The 14,866-nt window shown below is 45.1% G+C and overlaps 1 protein-coding gene across 4 annotated transcripts in view; it reads right to left on the bottom strand.

Annotated features, from left to right (window-relative positions):
• Positions 1 to 101: 101 nt before the first annotated feature.
• LOC147905306 (protein CNGC15b-like) overlaps positions 102 to 14,866 on the bottom strand; it is a 62,657-nt gene continuing 47,892 nt past the window's right edge. For 2 of the 4 annotated variants that reach the window (XM_087399022.1, XM_087399164.1), the window contains exons 4-7: positions 2,612 to 2,919; positions 1,702 to 1,813; positions 1,297 to 1,533; positions 102 to 1,059 (exon numbers count right to left, since the gene is read on the bottom strand). In XM_087399022.1, the coding sequence (XP_087255148.1) occupies positions 349 to 1,059; positions 1,297 to 1,533; positions 1,702 to 1,813; positions 2,612 to 2,919 (1,368 nt within the window). In that variant the 3' untranslated portion in view covers positions 102 to 348. The remainder of the gene's footprint in view (positions 1,060 to 1,296; positions 1,534 to 1,701; positions 1,814 to 2,611; positions 2,920 to 14,866) is intronic. The other 2 variants (XM_087399098.1, XM_087399225.1) reach the window with 1 other exon arrangement.

Below are 14,866 nucleotides of genomic sequence, written 5' to 3'. Positions count from 1 at the left end.
TCATAGAGCGATACCACAGATACCTTACACTCTTCCAAGAAATTCCCCGAAGCCAGCATTTCATTACAAATGAAATCTTCATCACTTACTGTAAGTTTGGATTGTTTGTTCTGAATCTCCACACTGAAGGCCAAGACTTCGGATGCAAGTTTGCCAAAGTAGAATACATAACATGCACTCTGTTCAGGTGCTCCATTTAAAATCTGCCACTATCCTCAGGAAAGCTGATGACTTGTCATGTCTTGCAAGTTCCATGCCATATTGAAAACATGATGACTTGAAAATGAAGTTAACAATTCAGCAAATCCGCCATTTCGATTTTATGAAAAGAGTCATGTTTTTGTTAACCTAGTCCTGTTCCTCTTCCCCATCAACACTGAAGTCTGGCTCCTCAGGCTTTGGGACTTTCACGAACTGGTCCTCTGAAGCAATATTGTTTACCTCCCTGAGTTTGTGAACTCCTCGCACGGCACTTTTTGCAAAACGAGAGGCAAGAATAGTAGTTCCTAGACTCGTATTTGTATCCTGATTTGTGCTAGCCATAACGTCTAGATCACCAGTTTCCATGTTGTAAAGTTTTGCAAGAGCCACTCTCTTTTTGTAACGATGCCATGCAGTCTGTATAAAACAAGCTGCCCATGTTCGCCATTGGTGAGAATAGAACCTAAAGGTGTGCTGTAGCTTCTTGCTATGAAGGCGCCGAAACTGCAGTGCCACAAATTTTAAGTCTTCTGCTGTCAATGCAAACACCTCGACTTCCCCTAATGCTTGTACAGTACGGGTAGAGGACGGCAAGTTGACACTGGGCTTTGGATTTAATACCCATGTGAGCAGCTCTTCCCCACAAAAGTGACCTGGTCCAAGACTGCTTTGATTGAAAAACCCTGTAAGGCCCCCATTGGTGGTTACACTGTCAAGAACACCTCTGATTATGAAAAGCATCTCATTAACAGGGTCCCCTTCCCTCATTATTACAGTATCCTTTGTGCAAAGAACAGGCTTTAGCCTTTCACAGATGGCATCAAGTAGCCTATCATCCATTTCATTGAATAGTGGAACCTGCATATATAAATCACAAAGCATCCAAGTAAGAACAATGTTCTGCAAATTGCTCCGTAGAATGGCATATTGCTTCTATTTATATAAAAGACACTGGTCATTGTGTCTGCCGTTGTAGTGCAGGAAACCACAGACAATAGACACCATTGATGTATACACACCAATCTAAATTGAGTAGAAGAGAAATGTATATACAGCACACTCTCAAAAAAGTTGTTTTCTATTTTTAAAGAGAACCTGTAAAACAAGATCCAAGCATAAATGCCGCTTTATGTCTCGACGCAGGTCAGGGGGCAAGCTCTGGAATAGAGCCTCTTCATCAACTCCTCGTGTGGCAACCCACTTGTACTGGTTGTATCGACGAACTCGTTCACGTAATTCTTGTGGCAACTGCCGGTGCCGCATCCATTCCTCTGTGTCACCCTGCGCTACCCTCCATTCCTCTAATCGAACCCCTAAAGATTGAAGGTATGTCTGCACATAAGATTTTCAAGGGCAAAAAATCAATCAAGATTCCCTTGCCAACCCAAGTCCAACAACATTAGTTTCCCCCCACTCCCATGCAATCAGTAGCAAGTAAACAAGCACATGATCAAGAACATTATGAAATTTAGAACCTTGTAGATCCAGGATCTAGCATACCTGCATGTTACCGATGAGGAGAGCAAAAAGTACCAGACCAATAATGGCAATTAAAATAGCAAATATTATCTCTCCAACAAATGTGCTTGTAGACAGGTTTTGCCCTAAAGAGCTGCAGAAACACCCAGCTAAAGAAACTAGTCATTTAGATCCTTCAAAACCCACAGGCAGACCGAGAGTTATTCCCAAATGAGCATTATAAACATCAATATGAACAACATTGTGTACAGTCAGTTGCCAAAGACCAGCAATAGGGCTTCAAACTATAAACTTTGGCATGCATAACATGACTATATGCCATACTCTAACCGTTTATGTTTGTATCCCAAAAGAACAGGGCAGCTCAAATGCATGTAGATACATCCACCGTAGCATAACCATTCATACCCAAATCAACAAGCTGTCTGGCAGAACTTAGCCATGACAAAGCAGAAATATCGAATTCAAATTGTCCATGTATCATCTATAAGTGAAAATTGCAGCATGCATATCCTAACCAGATGCATCCAGCAACATCTCCAAATTCATCATGTAAGAGTACAAAGTAAAAGTACAGTTGTATATGTAAAAAAAGGGGGGGAAAGTACAGTTGTAAATGTCATACACAGCAATCCTCATCATGCTAGTAAGTGCAGAGTATCATAAAACATGCTGTCACACAAGTACTTGGTATACACGAGCATACATTCCACTAAGTTTCTGTGGAGGCTCAAGGTGAAAGGGAGACTCAAACTATGATAAAGGTCAGCATTTGGAAAGACTAAACAAGGCAAAGGGCCTCCCAATTATTAAGGGACTAGCCCATCTGAATTCTGATGTATTTTGTAATCCAAGAACAAGGGAAGAAATGGATACTATTCTTGATCCTTGTTCATTTCAAGCAAGCTTCCAGAAAACAGGTGTTGCTTACCTTAACTGTTGCAGCCCCCACCACAAACAATAGAAGTACTTGTTTGTAAAGTTGGCAGAGACTATGTCATAGCTAAATGCATTGAGATAAATCCCAAGGTTGAAAGATGGGCTGCTTCCCGAGCTTCCCGGCATGCACTGATTAAAGACCCCAGTATTATTCTGCCATTCCTGCCATTCTGCCGTCCCCTGTAGTACACTGCCGCAATAAAGATAAGCATGTTTACATCCGTGTTCCTTTTTACAATTCTCCCGCAAACAGGTGTCCATGCGTTCAATTGCTAATAGATACCAACAGGCTCCAATAAACTGCCCATGGTAAAAAGATAAAGCATATTTAGAGTGAAGTTCAAATGAACATCTTCAAACTACATGTGCATTGTGCATGTATATGTGCATCCAATTCAGGCTTTGAGCTACAATATAGTGTACTCTCTCTTGCCCTTGTTAGCAATAGTAAATCTACATATCATTTCAGAAACCATATAGTAAAAAGCTGACCTAAACATCGCCTACCTTCAATATACCTACAAATTTCAAAAGTACTTAAATATCCATGGTAGTAGTATGACTGCAAAAGATGCACAATGCTACAAACTTCAAAGCATGCCCAATTATAGCTAAATTTACGGAATTGACAAATTTTGGAGTTTACGCTAGACAATTTAATTTTTTAACACAAAAATAGAGTTACTCACAGTCATGACCAAGCCATCCCAACTTTCTAGCAATGAGCACAAAATCAGTAAAGCTCGAGCCTCATCATCAAAGTTTACTCTTACATACCTTAGTTGGCTTGTATTCATATTGAACTAATTCAAATGATCACCTACAGACCCACCTTCTGACATCTTCACATTGAATCATTGTATCCAACGTGCTCATCAAGTCCTTTTTTGTCTTCTGATCAAAGAGGTTGAAAGCCACTGACGCTGCCAAGCACAGTCGTATCGTTCCTAGTGTCTTTCTGTTAAAAACCTCCCAATTTTAAGTAGACATAGTCACAAACTTCTTTGCTATCCGGCCTAGTGGCAAGAAGAAGAGCTTCTAGTATAGATAATCCTAAATCTGTATCTTCCAATGATGTTGGTAGTTCTTGTAGGCCATCCTCTGGTGGTTCTAGTGATGCCCTATAGGCCATGGTATGTGCCTTGTAGGCATAAATAAAGACACTTGTAGTGTTAGTGTCTTTTAGGCCACATAGGACACTTAGTCCTACGTGACACCTAGGACACTTAGTCTTAGGTCTAGGTACTTGTACCTTGTACTCCTTTGTTTTTTATTATCTAATCCAAGTTTAACGTGACGGCTAAGGCTTGTGCTACATTTTGCTATCTGTACTCTCTCTCTCTCAAGCGATCCTACGATGGTATCAGAGCTGGTTTTGACTGGTCTTCCTACCCCCGAACTCCCTGCATCACCTTATGTACGGACTTTCACACAAGCCCGTACTGCGCCGTACATCTTCCGTACAAGCGTACGGAAGGTCTCGTACAGTCCGTACGTACTTGCGTCATACATCCTGTTTGAGTTTCGTACAACGTACCTGAGCAACTGAACAGAGATGAACCTGCATCGCCGTACTCGTCAATACGTTTTCGTATAGGTATCGCACCTGCATTCGTACAGATTTGTACCCACCATCGTACTTGTGCAGTACAGCTCCGTACCTGAGTAGGTGTACAACTCCGTACTTGCCCTGCATACTTGTTCGTACTGCAAGCCATACATCGTGGGAACGTACTGTTCCGTACAATTTTCGTACCAACGTACCATTGTACATGTACCAGCTCCGTACTTCAACCGTACATCGTATAGTACACTTGATTTGTACTTGATCCGTACAGTTACTGTACACTGTACTTGAGATGTCCGTACAGCTAGTACATCTTTCAAGGTCCCCGTACAGGTGGTTGCACGTGCAAGGTTACATTCTGGACATTGGTATTTTTTGGGGCTTTCAGTTCATTTCAGCTTCTTTGGTTGCAAATTCCTACAAGAACATTGGGGCTTTGGGATTTGGTCTGCAATCTCTTGTTGTTTGCAGTACATTGGGTCAGATTGCAGGACATTGAATCAGATTTGCATACATTGGGTCACATTTGCAAAAATTTCAGCAAAATTTGGGGCTTTTCTGCATTTGCCCTTTTTTTGGCCTGTTTGCCCTCAATAAACTTGGGGCTTTTGCCAGATTTGCTGTTTTTGCAGTGAACATTACCTACTACAGTCACATTTGGGTCAGATCTGCATTTTCCCTTTGATTTGGGTCGAAAATTTGCAGATATTTGCTGTCATTTTTGGACAGCCAGCTTTTTGCAGTGATAGCCTTGAGGCTTTTGGGTTTTCAGGTCTTTTTCAGGGTATCACATTTGCTATGGCTGGGAGCAATCAAGATTTATTTGGAGTTCTTCGTGAAGATGATAAGTTGGATGGCACCAACTATCCGATGTGGTCTTATCTCATGAAACATATTCTTGTTGCAAAGCATTTGTGGAATATTGTTTCTGGGGCTGATCTGAGGCCAGCCAATGCTACAGTGGTTGCCTCTACTGCTGGTCCTTCTGCAGGGGGTACTACTCCTGATGCCTCTTCCTCTAGCACTCCTGCTGCTGCTCTTCCAACTCAAGAACAGTCAAGATGGGATGCAAGAGATGCAAATGCACATTCATGCATTGCTTTATCATGCAAGAGAATCATTATTCTACACATCCGGTCTTGCAGGACAAGAAAATAAAGATCTAGTGTCTGCACTTCAGCAGCACGATATGCCCAGTTATATGGGCTGGGTAGGGCTGCATGAAGGGCCAAGCCATGTGGGCTGGGTGGGCCAGAAGAGGGCAGGCCTGAGGCTAAAAAAGGCCCACAAAGGGACTCCAATGGAGGGGTCAAGGGGCTACATATAGGCCAAGCAAGTCGGCCAATTAGGACTGGTTGGCAGCAGCAGGTCAGCCCTTAACCAAGGACTAGTCAACCATCTAGAAGGAGAGGGGGACAGACCAGCCCATCCCTTATATAACGTAGCATGGGGCTGAGCTGGAAAAGGCAGAATATAGCAGCAGCACGCAGGTGCCAGACATAGCAGCAGTGTACTGTAGGTGTAAGGTACACAGGAAGCTGCCTTTTGTTTCACATTTGTCCAATATGCAGCAATATATTTAAATGGTATTTTGGCCGTCTACATTGCTAAACATACTCCTGCAGATGGTCCATTTGACCAAGGCCTGCCCTTCCTTCACCGGATGTTCCCATACAAGAAAGGGAGAGAGTCGACCTCTTCAACTAACCTCTGACACTCCCCAACCTCCTACATGACCAAGACAAGGCATTTCCAAACCCATTAACTGCCCCACCATGCAGCGTTTGAATCCAAGCTCGAGAAAGAAGAAAAGCAGGTACATGGCAAAACGAATGGAAGGAGCAGAGCCTCAAGCCGTCCGAATGTGAAGGAAGCAATGGATATGGACCCCCCAATGGATCCAAATTAGTGGTAAGGTGCAGCAGAGTTGTTGAAGAGTTGTGCTTCACAGTCAGCCCCACCCATGAAGGAGCACTCTTGAGCCAATGCAGACACTTGGACTAATAGAATGTTGGGATTAGATTGGTCACTGTCCCACTTGTGAGCCCCCAAATGAGGAGGAGAAAGAGGCAACAGACCTACAATAGGCTTTGGCTTGCTGCCCACTTGGCAGCCCATGTGGCAGCCCCATGCTTTTCTTCTCTCTCTGGTCCACCCCCTCGATGCACACCTCATTTGGGGGCCCACAAGTGGGGGGTAACCATGCATTTTCCAACACCCCATCTCAACCGGCCCACATTGGCCCAACAACAACATGTCAATGACGATACTCCAATAGCTCCCGTGTCGTAGCCCTTTGGAAAGGCCCGATATCAGAATAGTCCTTCTCTGGCTTTTCAACCAGTGGCTCCTGCTTCGCCAGGTTCAGTTCCGCTTTCGCAGACTAGTCCGGTACATAAGTCCAATCTTTGGCAACACCTGATGGCACTACCACCTTCAATCACAAACCTGCCTTTGAGCTCTAACTCTGCTGGGTACCATCCTTCACATGCCCCTCTCATGATGGGTGAACAGCCTAAAGTCCTCCAAGCACCAAGCTCTCACGGTCTGTTTCAAACCGTCTTCCATTTGGCTAGGTCTACAATCAAATACAATACCCAAGACATCATATCCCAAGCACAAATCCAGTTTACCTGGACCATCAAGCTCCAACTATGGTTCTTTATTGTCCCCCTCTAAGTCACAGTCATCGTCTGACTCTGAGTCTTCAGGTCCTATCGAAGAATCCCCCTCTGCTTTAGTAACACCAGCCAAGTACTCAAATGATTCCAAGCACTCATCACTGTCCATCACCTTCACAAAGAATCCTGACTTCTCTTCTGATCATTCCTCAATGTCTGACATCTTGATAGTAACACCAGGGTCCATTTACCTAATCTCAGCAGCACACGGAGTGGCCAAGAAAAGTTATATCACCACGTAAGCTGACTCCTCTGACTCTGAGCTAGCACCCTTCTTCTTCAGATCAGCCTTCTCCTTTTTGCAATATTTCACAAAATGTCATCGCTCATTGCAATAGAAGCACTTTCTTGTTGTCTTCATCTAAATAGTCCGCTCCATCGTCAGTTTTGGGCTTCCCTTTGCCAGACTTACTCTTGCCCTTGCCTTTGCTCTTGCCCTTGCCTTTGCTCTTGAGCTATCAAGGCCTTGTCATCCTTGTTCGTACCATCGTACTTCTTTTCTCGAGCTTCTTGCTACAGCAATAGTGGAATCAGCTCCTCGACAGTCACCAGCACCGCCCTATGCCCTGCAGCCATCGTAGTCACAAAACTACGGTAGCCCCGGGGAAGCATTCCCAACAATAGCCTTGCCATCCTGGATGAACTCGTCCTTTGACCAACTGCCGCCAGTTGATCCCGCACCACCTTCATCTTGGTGATGTTTCCTGTATCGATTCCCGTTCATCCAATACTCATGCTGAATAGCGCTCCATCTTGAGGTCCAAGATTCTCGCATCATGGTCGAGCTCATATATATTTCTCAAAGTCGTTCAGGCCTCGTAAGAAATGTTTGCCATCTAAATATGCGGTAGCACCGCATCCACCGCTGTACCCATGGTGATAGCCAAGGCTTTCGCATCTCGGATATGCCATGCTCTCACTGAGACAGGATCTGTAAGCATTGTCACCACCACCGAGGTTGATGTGGCTAGAGTAGTTACGGTGGCCCAAGGTATCAACTCCATCCCCATTGCAATCCCCCACGACTCCCTCAACACCAAGTGGCTCCGGACCTTCATCTTCCACAAGGGGTAGTTGGTCCCGTCGAGCTTGCCTCTCTCACCAAAGTTTGGGATCTGGTATCTATTGGCCATGATAATGAACAGAAATAGAAAAGGGTTTTAGAGTGTCATACACCTATCTGAACCTAAGCCTCCCTCCTGGGTACAATCCTTCAGACTCCCAAAGCTAATTCCTCTAAGCATGAATCAAGGTTGTCCTTCAGCAAGGTCCTTGCCTTCAAGCTCCACTTCCTGAGAACTTCTGCCAGGGCTCTGATACCATCTTAGAAAAGTGAACTGAAACCGGACCAAAAACCCTAAAATGAAAATCTGTATTCAGCTTTGAAACCCTAAAAAGAATCACTGCTTGTAGAAACCCAGCCTGGATCTTCAATTCACAGCAGATGCTCACCAAGACAGATTTCGAATTTCAAAGATAACAAGGAAAAACAGCATCTAATAGCTTCATCTAACAAGGAGCAGCAGCAAATTTCTTCTAGGGAACAAAATAAACTGAGAGAGGGAGAGAAAGAACAGAGATTGCTACTTCCACGCAATATTTTTGCAATATTTCACAAGAACTTCGATGATAGAGACTGAAAACACAAACTGAAATCTGAAAATCAGAATTACAGCACTTATCTCAAAGATTCTTCGCGATAGAACAGAGGGAGAGGAGGAGACGCAGCACGCACAACACTAGGACCTAGAAGCAAGGGCTGGAACCCCCCCCCCGAAGGACTTTATTGCAATAGAAATTACTTTGTACAACTGGCTCTGAAAACAGCATGAAGCTGAGTACAACTCTTGAATGAATCTGAAAGGCATGGGACCTTTCTTTTATAGACTAGGCCTAGCAAAAAGCTAGGGCCTGCTTTCTAAAAGTTTTTTTTACAAAAAAAAACCAAGCTTTTTAGGCTTTCTTTTTAAATATGGTGCTTTTAGTGCCTTTTTTAATCTTGTGGTCCCTCCTTTTAAAGAGGCGCCCCCTGGTTCATGCTTTTAGGCCTAGTGGGAAAGTACCGAAGGGAAAGGGAAGGAAGGGAGAGGATTCGTAATCGAAGGGGGGAAGTGGGAGAAGAGGGGAGGGGTGCCATTCTCAATCATTTCAATATTCTTGGTCCAAATTCCTTGGAATGACAAAGCTCGACATCTCTATTTCTACGAAAATCCAAGAGACGTAGAGTGACAAGGGTAGACTCATGGCAGGCCCAATCGGTGGTCTCACAAATAGTAAAGATATTGTCTACGATGCTTAGTTCTTGGATAAATCGGCCGTGTTCATAAATAATATTAGGGAAATCTTGGCTGAGATCTTATAGGCTATACTTGAGGGTGATTGCTTGCCACTGTTTCATGTTGGCTCTTTGCCCTCTGGAAATGAGTGTCACACACCTACACATTTTTCCATGGACATTATTACTACATTTTCTACCTTTCAATTGATGTTTACTTATTTCTTGTTATTGACTACACGTGTGAAGGTTTTGTGTGAGTTATTTCTTACACTTCCACCAGACATAGTCTACAAGCCAAAATCACTCCCCTGGGTCCCACTGAAGGTCACACAAGGGTCTACCCTCACAAATCCAAAGGCGCCAAACCACTCCCTCTAGAGTCGATAAGATGATGGAGGGATCGATGTACCAAGTCCTGCCCAAGTGACCCACAATCCAAACCCTCTGCCACTCCAGGTCCTCCAAAACCACCTCTGTCTCATCCTCCAACTTTGACTCGTCTTGCAATGAGCCTCCTGGTCCCACCCGATAGAAACGAGACTGGGGGGAACCAAGAGACTCCTGAAAAAAGCGGATCCGGGGCGGTACCCCTGTCCTAACCAGCAATGGGGGGTCCAAGGGCTTCGTAGTCCCTCCCACCAACAGTCTGGGATCACCTCCTCAATCTCTTGCATCTTGATAGCTACTCTTCGGAGGTCAGAGAGGGCCTGTCTGCGGGCCTCTATCTCTCTAGGAAGTAATCTCCATGTCCCAAAGGATCTGGCCAATCCCTTGTCCCACTGTGCCCATCCAATACGAGTCTGTTGTCCCAGCATGCGCCCCTCTAGGTCGTTGACATCTGGGTGCCAGATGAGAGATTGTCTCTCAAACTCCTCTCTGCAAGACCAGCCTAGCCCATATGAGTCATCCTGCCAATCTCTACCACACTCTGTAGAGGCTCCGCATCAACGGAGAGCCCCTCACTGTCAGCGGAGCCTCGGAGAAGATTCACCTGTAGGATTGCTACCACTGCCCCCAGTGCGAGGTGTGTTCCTAAGAAGCCCCTGCTGGAGTAGGAGCTTCCAGGGTTCCGCATCCAAAGTAAGGCCTCTCACAACCTGCTTGCCCAAGAGGGTTCTGCTCTGCATCTCTAGGTTAATAATGCCAAGTCCCTGCGTCTATGGCAAGATCACTGTCTGCCAGGCCATCTTGGCTCTAGTGTTGCATGTGCCATCCGATACCAACCAGAGGAAGTTTCGTACTAGGCGCTGTAGCTGCCCCATGCAAACCTGATGAAAACACCAACACGATGCGATGTATCAGGCTATGGCTAAGAGTACCTAGTTCACCACTAGTGCACGGCCCGCAAGTGAGTTTTTGGTAGAGCTCCAGTATAAGAGCTTCTGCTGACACTCTCTAGGACCGGGCTGAACTGCTGCTCTGCCAAAATGTCAATGCCTACCTGGAAGCCCAAGTAATGCACCATCTCTCCTCTCGGGATCCAACGAAAGCCAAAATCAGATCCCCAATCTTGAACCTCCTGGGTGTCCTCCGAGCCTATGAAGAAACCAACGGATTTGGTCCAATTTATGCGAGCGTGTCAATCAGATCTTAGAGAAGATTAGAGAAAAGTGTATGGTCTTCCTAGCATTTCTGCACCAATAAGGTCTCTCAAGGCCTTCAACTTCTCATGTATGTCAATGAAGCCTCTTATTTGCTCATCACAAACTCTTAGATTATCGAGGGGATGTGGGCCTCTCATGTTGGAACGCTATGTCAATCAAATCTTAGAAGTGCCTAGAGAAGACTGCAGAAAGTGTATGGTCTTCCTAGCATTTCTACACCAATAAGGTCTCTCAAGGCCTTCCGCATCTCATTGTATGTCAATGGAACCTCTTATTTTCTCAAAGATTCTCGAAGGGGTGTGGGCCTCTCATGTGCAACTATTACCTTGGGAGTGGATTCTTTTGCTTGGAACAATAGGCTATAGAAGGAGGTGATCACCTGCATGATCTCTTGGGGATCCGAATGTATATGATTCTCCTTTTATTGCAAAGGCATTTGAGTTGCATCTTTGCTGACCTATGACCAGTGGTCTAGTAAAAGTGATGAGTCATCCTATCTCCTTGAGATACTGCCCTAGATCCAGACAAACGGTAAGAATACTTTACCTGCCTAGTTTTGACTGTCACAACTTAACACCTTGGTGCACTTGTAGTGGTTTACCAGCAAAGGGGATCCATATTGTTGCTCTTAGGTGAGATCATATTGCAATGATGGCTCTTCTCTCCCAAAGAGGATGCCACGCCAACTAGGTGCGTGTTCTTGAATTGTTGTGTTTTCCTCAAGATAGTCTTCAATCATTTAACTAGCAGAGAGAGAGGGGGGGGGGGACGAACCACAGCGGGGGGAGGGGGGGATTTCCTCTAAATGCAAAATTTGTGCGGTGACATGCCAAACCTCCTCCTTTTGTTGACGTTAGGAATCCTCAAGCCACATTGTGTTAGGCTCTGGGGTGCTTGCTTCAAACATAGGACTATGGGGGACTGGTTTGACATTGTCCCAATGTGCCAAGTTGCATATGGGCCCCCCTCTCTGCATAGCCCAATTCCCAATGTAGAATTGGTCCAGTCTCTACAAAAGGCCGTCATGTCTATGTTGCCAAAGGAAAGCTTAGGCTTCTATGCAAAGGTGAGAACTCTCGTTCCCGGTAAGGATCTATGCCTTTGATAGAGAAGATAGGTTAGGATGTGGGTACACAGGAAAAGAAGAGTCCAAACAGGGCCAAGAACGAAGTAGATGTTAGAAATTACCCAACATAGGGTATGCACAGAGGAAGACTGATAGTAAATGCCCACGAGCTCACACAGTGTGGTGTGGGGTGAGGAATCACAAACTTCTTAAACTTATGTGCATAGATGTGGAAGCCAGTAAATACACAATTCTCAGAGACAAATATAGAGGCAACACTTTATATTTCCGTCCCTCCACAAAGTAGGACAGGATACAATACCAAAAGGTTCTCCTACTAGATGTCAAGCACTTCTAGATCTCTGAGCCCGCGTGCTCCACCTCGAGCATATGTAGACTCTCTGTCTAGATCCCTTCCACCTTGCTGTACGGAAGCCAGCCTAGGTGGGCTGCCACTCTAGCTCAATCTGCAGCTTCTCCTAGGTCACCTTGTCTGAGAGGGAAGGAAACAGAGATAAGAGCAAAGGGGAAGAGAGTGAGAGAGAGTGAGAGACTCAAATGTGCGGGTGTGAAGTGATGAGCCACACCACAAACTCATTAGTTTTATTAGGATTAGGTTTTACCCTATGATTGAGTCATAGATGTCCTATCTTTAATAAAGGGGTGGCAATGTGCCTTTACCCCAACAACCTCCCACCTAAAGGCCAATGTGCCTAAAGGGAAGAAAAGAATAAAAATTACAGCAATATACAGTTACTGTATACAAGACCATAAAATAAGAATGGTCTTATCCTAATCCCATGATGTGGCGGCAATGTGCAAACCGCTCTGTAGGCAAGCTCTTAGTGAGCAAATCTGCAGGATTATCATCAGTGTGCACTTTCACAAGCTCGAGTCGCTTGTCTTCCAGTACCTCCCTGATGAAATGATATTTCACATCAATGTGCTTGGTCTTTTGATGAAAAACCGGATTCTTTGCCAACATGATAGCACTCTGACTATCACAATGCAAAACTGGCATATCTCCTGTAATGCCCAAATCTCCCACCAGCCGAGTAAGCCATATTGCTTCCTTGCAAGCCTCAGTGGCTGCAACATATTCAGCTTCAGTGGTTGACAGTGCAATGCATTTCTGCAACCGAGACACCCATGATATAGCACCTCCTGCAAATGTGAAAATATAACCGGTAGTAGACTTCCGGTTATCTGCATTCCCTGCATAGTCTGAATCTGTAAAACCATGCACCAATGCATCTTGCCTACCATAGCATATGCACAAGTCTTTGGTACCCTTGAGATACCTCAAGACACCTTTCACTACTTCCCAGTGTCTCTTGCCTGGATTTGCCATATACCTGCTGATGACTCCCACCGCAAAAGCAATATCCGGACGAGTGGCAACCATGGCATACATCAAAGAACCAACTGCAGATGCATACGGAATCTTGGCCATTTCAGCCTTATCATCATCTGATCTGGGGCTGTCCTTACTGCCGAGTTTTAAATGTGGGGGCAACGGGGTACTAATAGACTTCCCCCCCTCCATTTTAAACCTCTGCAGTACTTTGTCAATGTACTCCTTTTGTGACAGAAACAAAGGTCCCTTGGACCTGTCACGAGTAATCCGCATGCCAAGAATATGATTTGCATCACCCAAGTCTTTCATGTCAAAAGACTTATGCAGTTGTTTCTTCAAAGCACTAATCTCATGCTGAGATTTACTGGCAATAAGCATGTCATCCACATATAGAATGAGTAGCATCAAACTGCCATCCTTTGCCCGTTTGGTGTACAAGCAATGATCGGTCTCACACCTATGATACCCTTGGGACTGCATGAAGGCATCAAACTTCTTGTACCATTCTCTTGGCGCCTGCTTGAGTCCATACAAGCTCCTCTTGAGCTTACACACAAGCTGCTCTTTCCCTTTAACAGCATATCCCTCTGGCTGACTCATATAGAACTCATCATGGAGATCTCCGTGAAGAAAAGCTGTCTTCACATCCATCTGACATAAATCCATGTCGTCATGAGCAACAAGAGCTAACACTGCTCTCAAAGTAGTCATCTTGACTACAGGGGAAAAGATCTCATCAAAGTCAATGCCCTTCTCCTGCTTAAATCCCTTGGCAACCAATCTGGCCTTATACCTCGGTAAAGCATTTGAATCCACTTTGACTTTGTAAACCCACTTGCATGGCAAAACCTTTCTGCCTGCAGGTAGCTGCACCAAGTCCCATGTATCATTTTCAAGTAGGGAGTCCATTTCTGACTGCATGGCTTTCTCCCACTTCTTTTTCTCTGTTCTTCCCATAGCTTCCTTGAAGCTGGAAGGCTCACCACAATCTGTCAGCATGATAAAATCAGCCACATTATTGGCTCCTGGAACAAACCTGGCAGGAGGCCGTTGTACACGGGTGCTCCTCCTAACAAAATGTTCCGGATTAGGCTGCTGTCCAGCCTGTTCGTCATGCATGACGGGTGGCTGTCCCACCATATCTGGCTGTTCTACAGCCCCATCTGCTGGCATATCCAGTGGTGCATCATTGGCAAAATTATCTGGCTGATTTTCAGCCTGTATACCCTCTTGAACAGGGTTATCTGCAGCAGCCTGCTGCTGCATATAAATGGGCATTCTTTGCTGTCCAACATCATCATAAATAACCCTCCTGTATTCCACAGGTTGCACGGGTTCCTTGTGTACACTATCCTCTTTAAAGATGACATCATTGCTGCGTATAATCTTCCGTTTAGCGGGATCCCATAACCTGTACCCCATTTCACCTTCGTCACCATAACCCATAAAGATGCATCTGATAGACTTTGGATCCAGTCTGGTGCGCAGTTCTTTGCGTACATGAGCAAAGCACTCGCAGCCAAATACACGTAAGTGCTTATATGAAGGTGGCTTGCCAGACCACACCTCCTCTGGCACTTTCAACTCCAAAGCCTTGTTTGGCGACCTGTTAATAATGTGAACTGCTGTTTGCACGGCTTCTGCCCAAAAGCCATGGGGTAATGCAGCATAAGACAACATACATCGAACCTTCT

The sequence above is a fragment of the Dipteris shenzhenensis genome, chromosome 1 (assembly GCF_047967505.1).
Source record: "Dipteris shenzhenensis isolate YYH24624 ecotype China chromosome 1, Dip_SZ_1.0, whole genome shotgun sequence".
NCBI lineage: Eukaryota > Viridiplantae > Streptophyta > Polypodiopsida > Gleicheniales > Dipteridaceae > Dipteris > Dipteris shenzhenensis.
The sequence above is the reverse complement of the archived record's forward strand: the minus strand, read 5'-3'. Positions and strand labels throughout refer to the sequence as shown.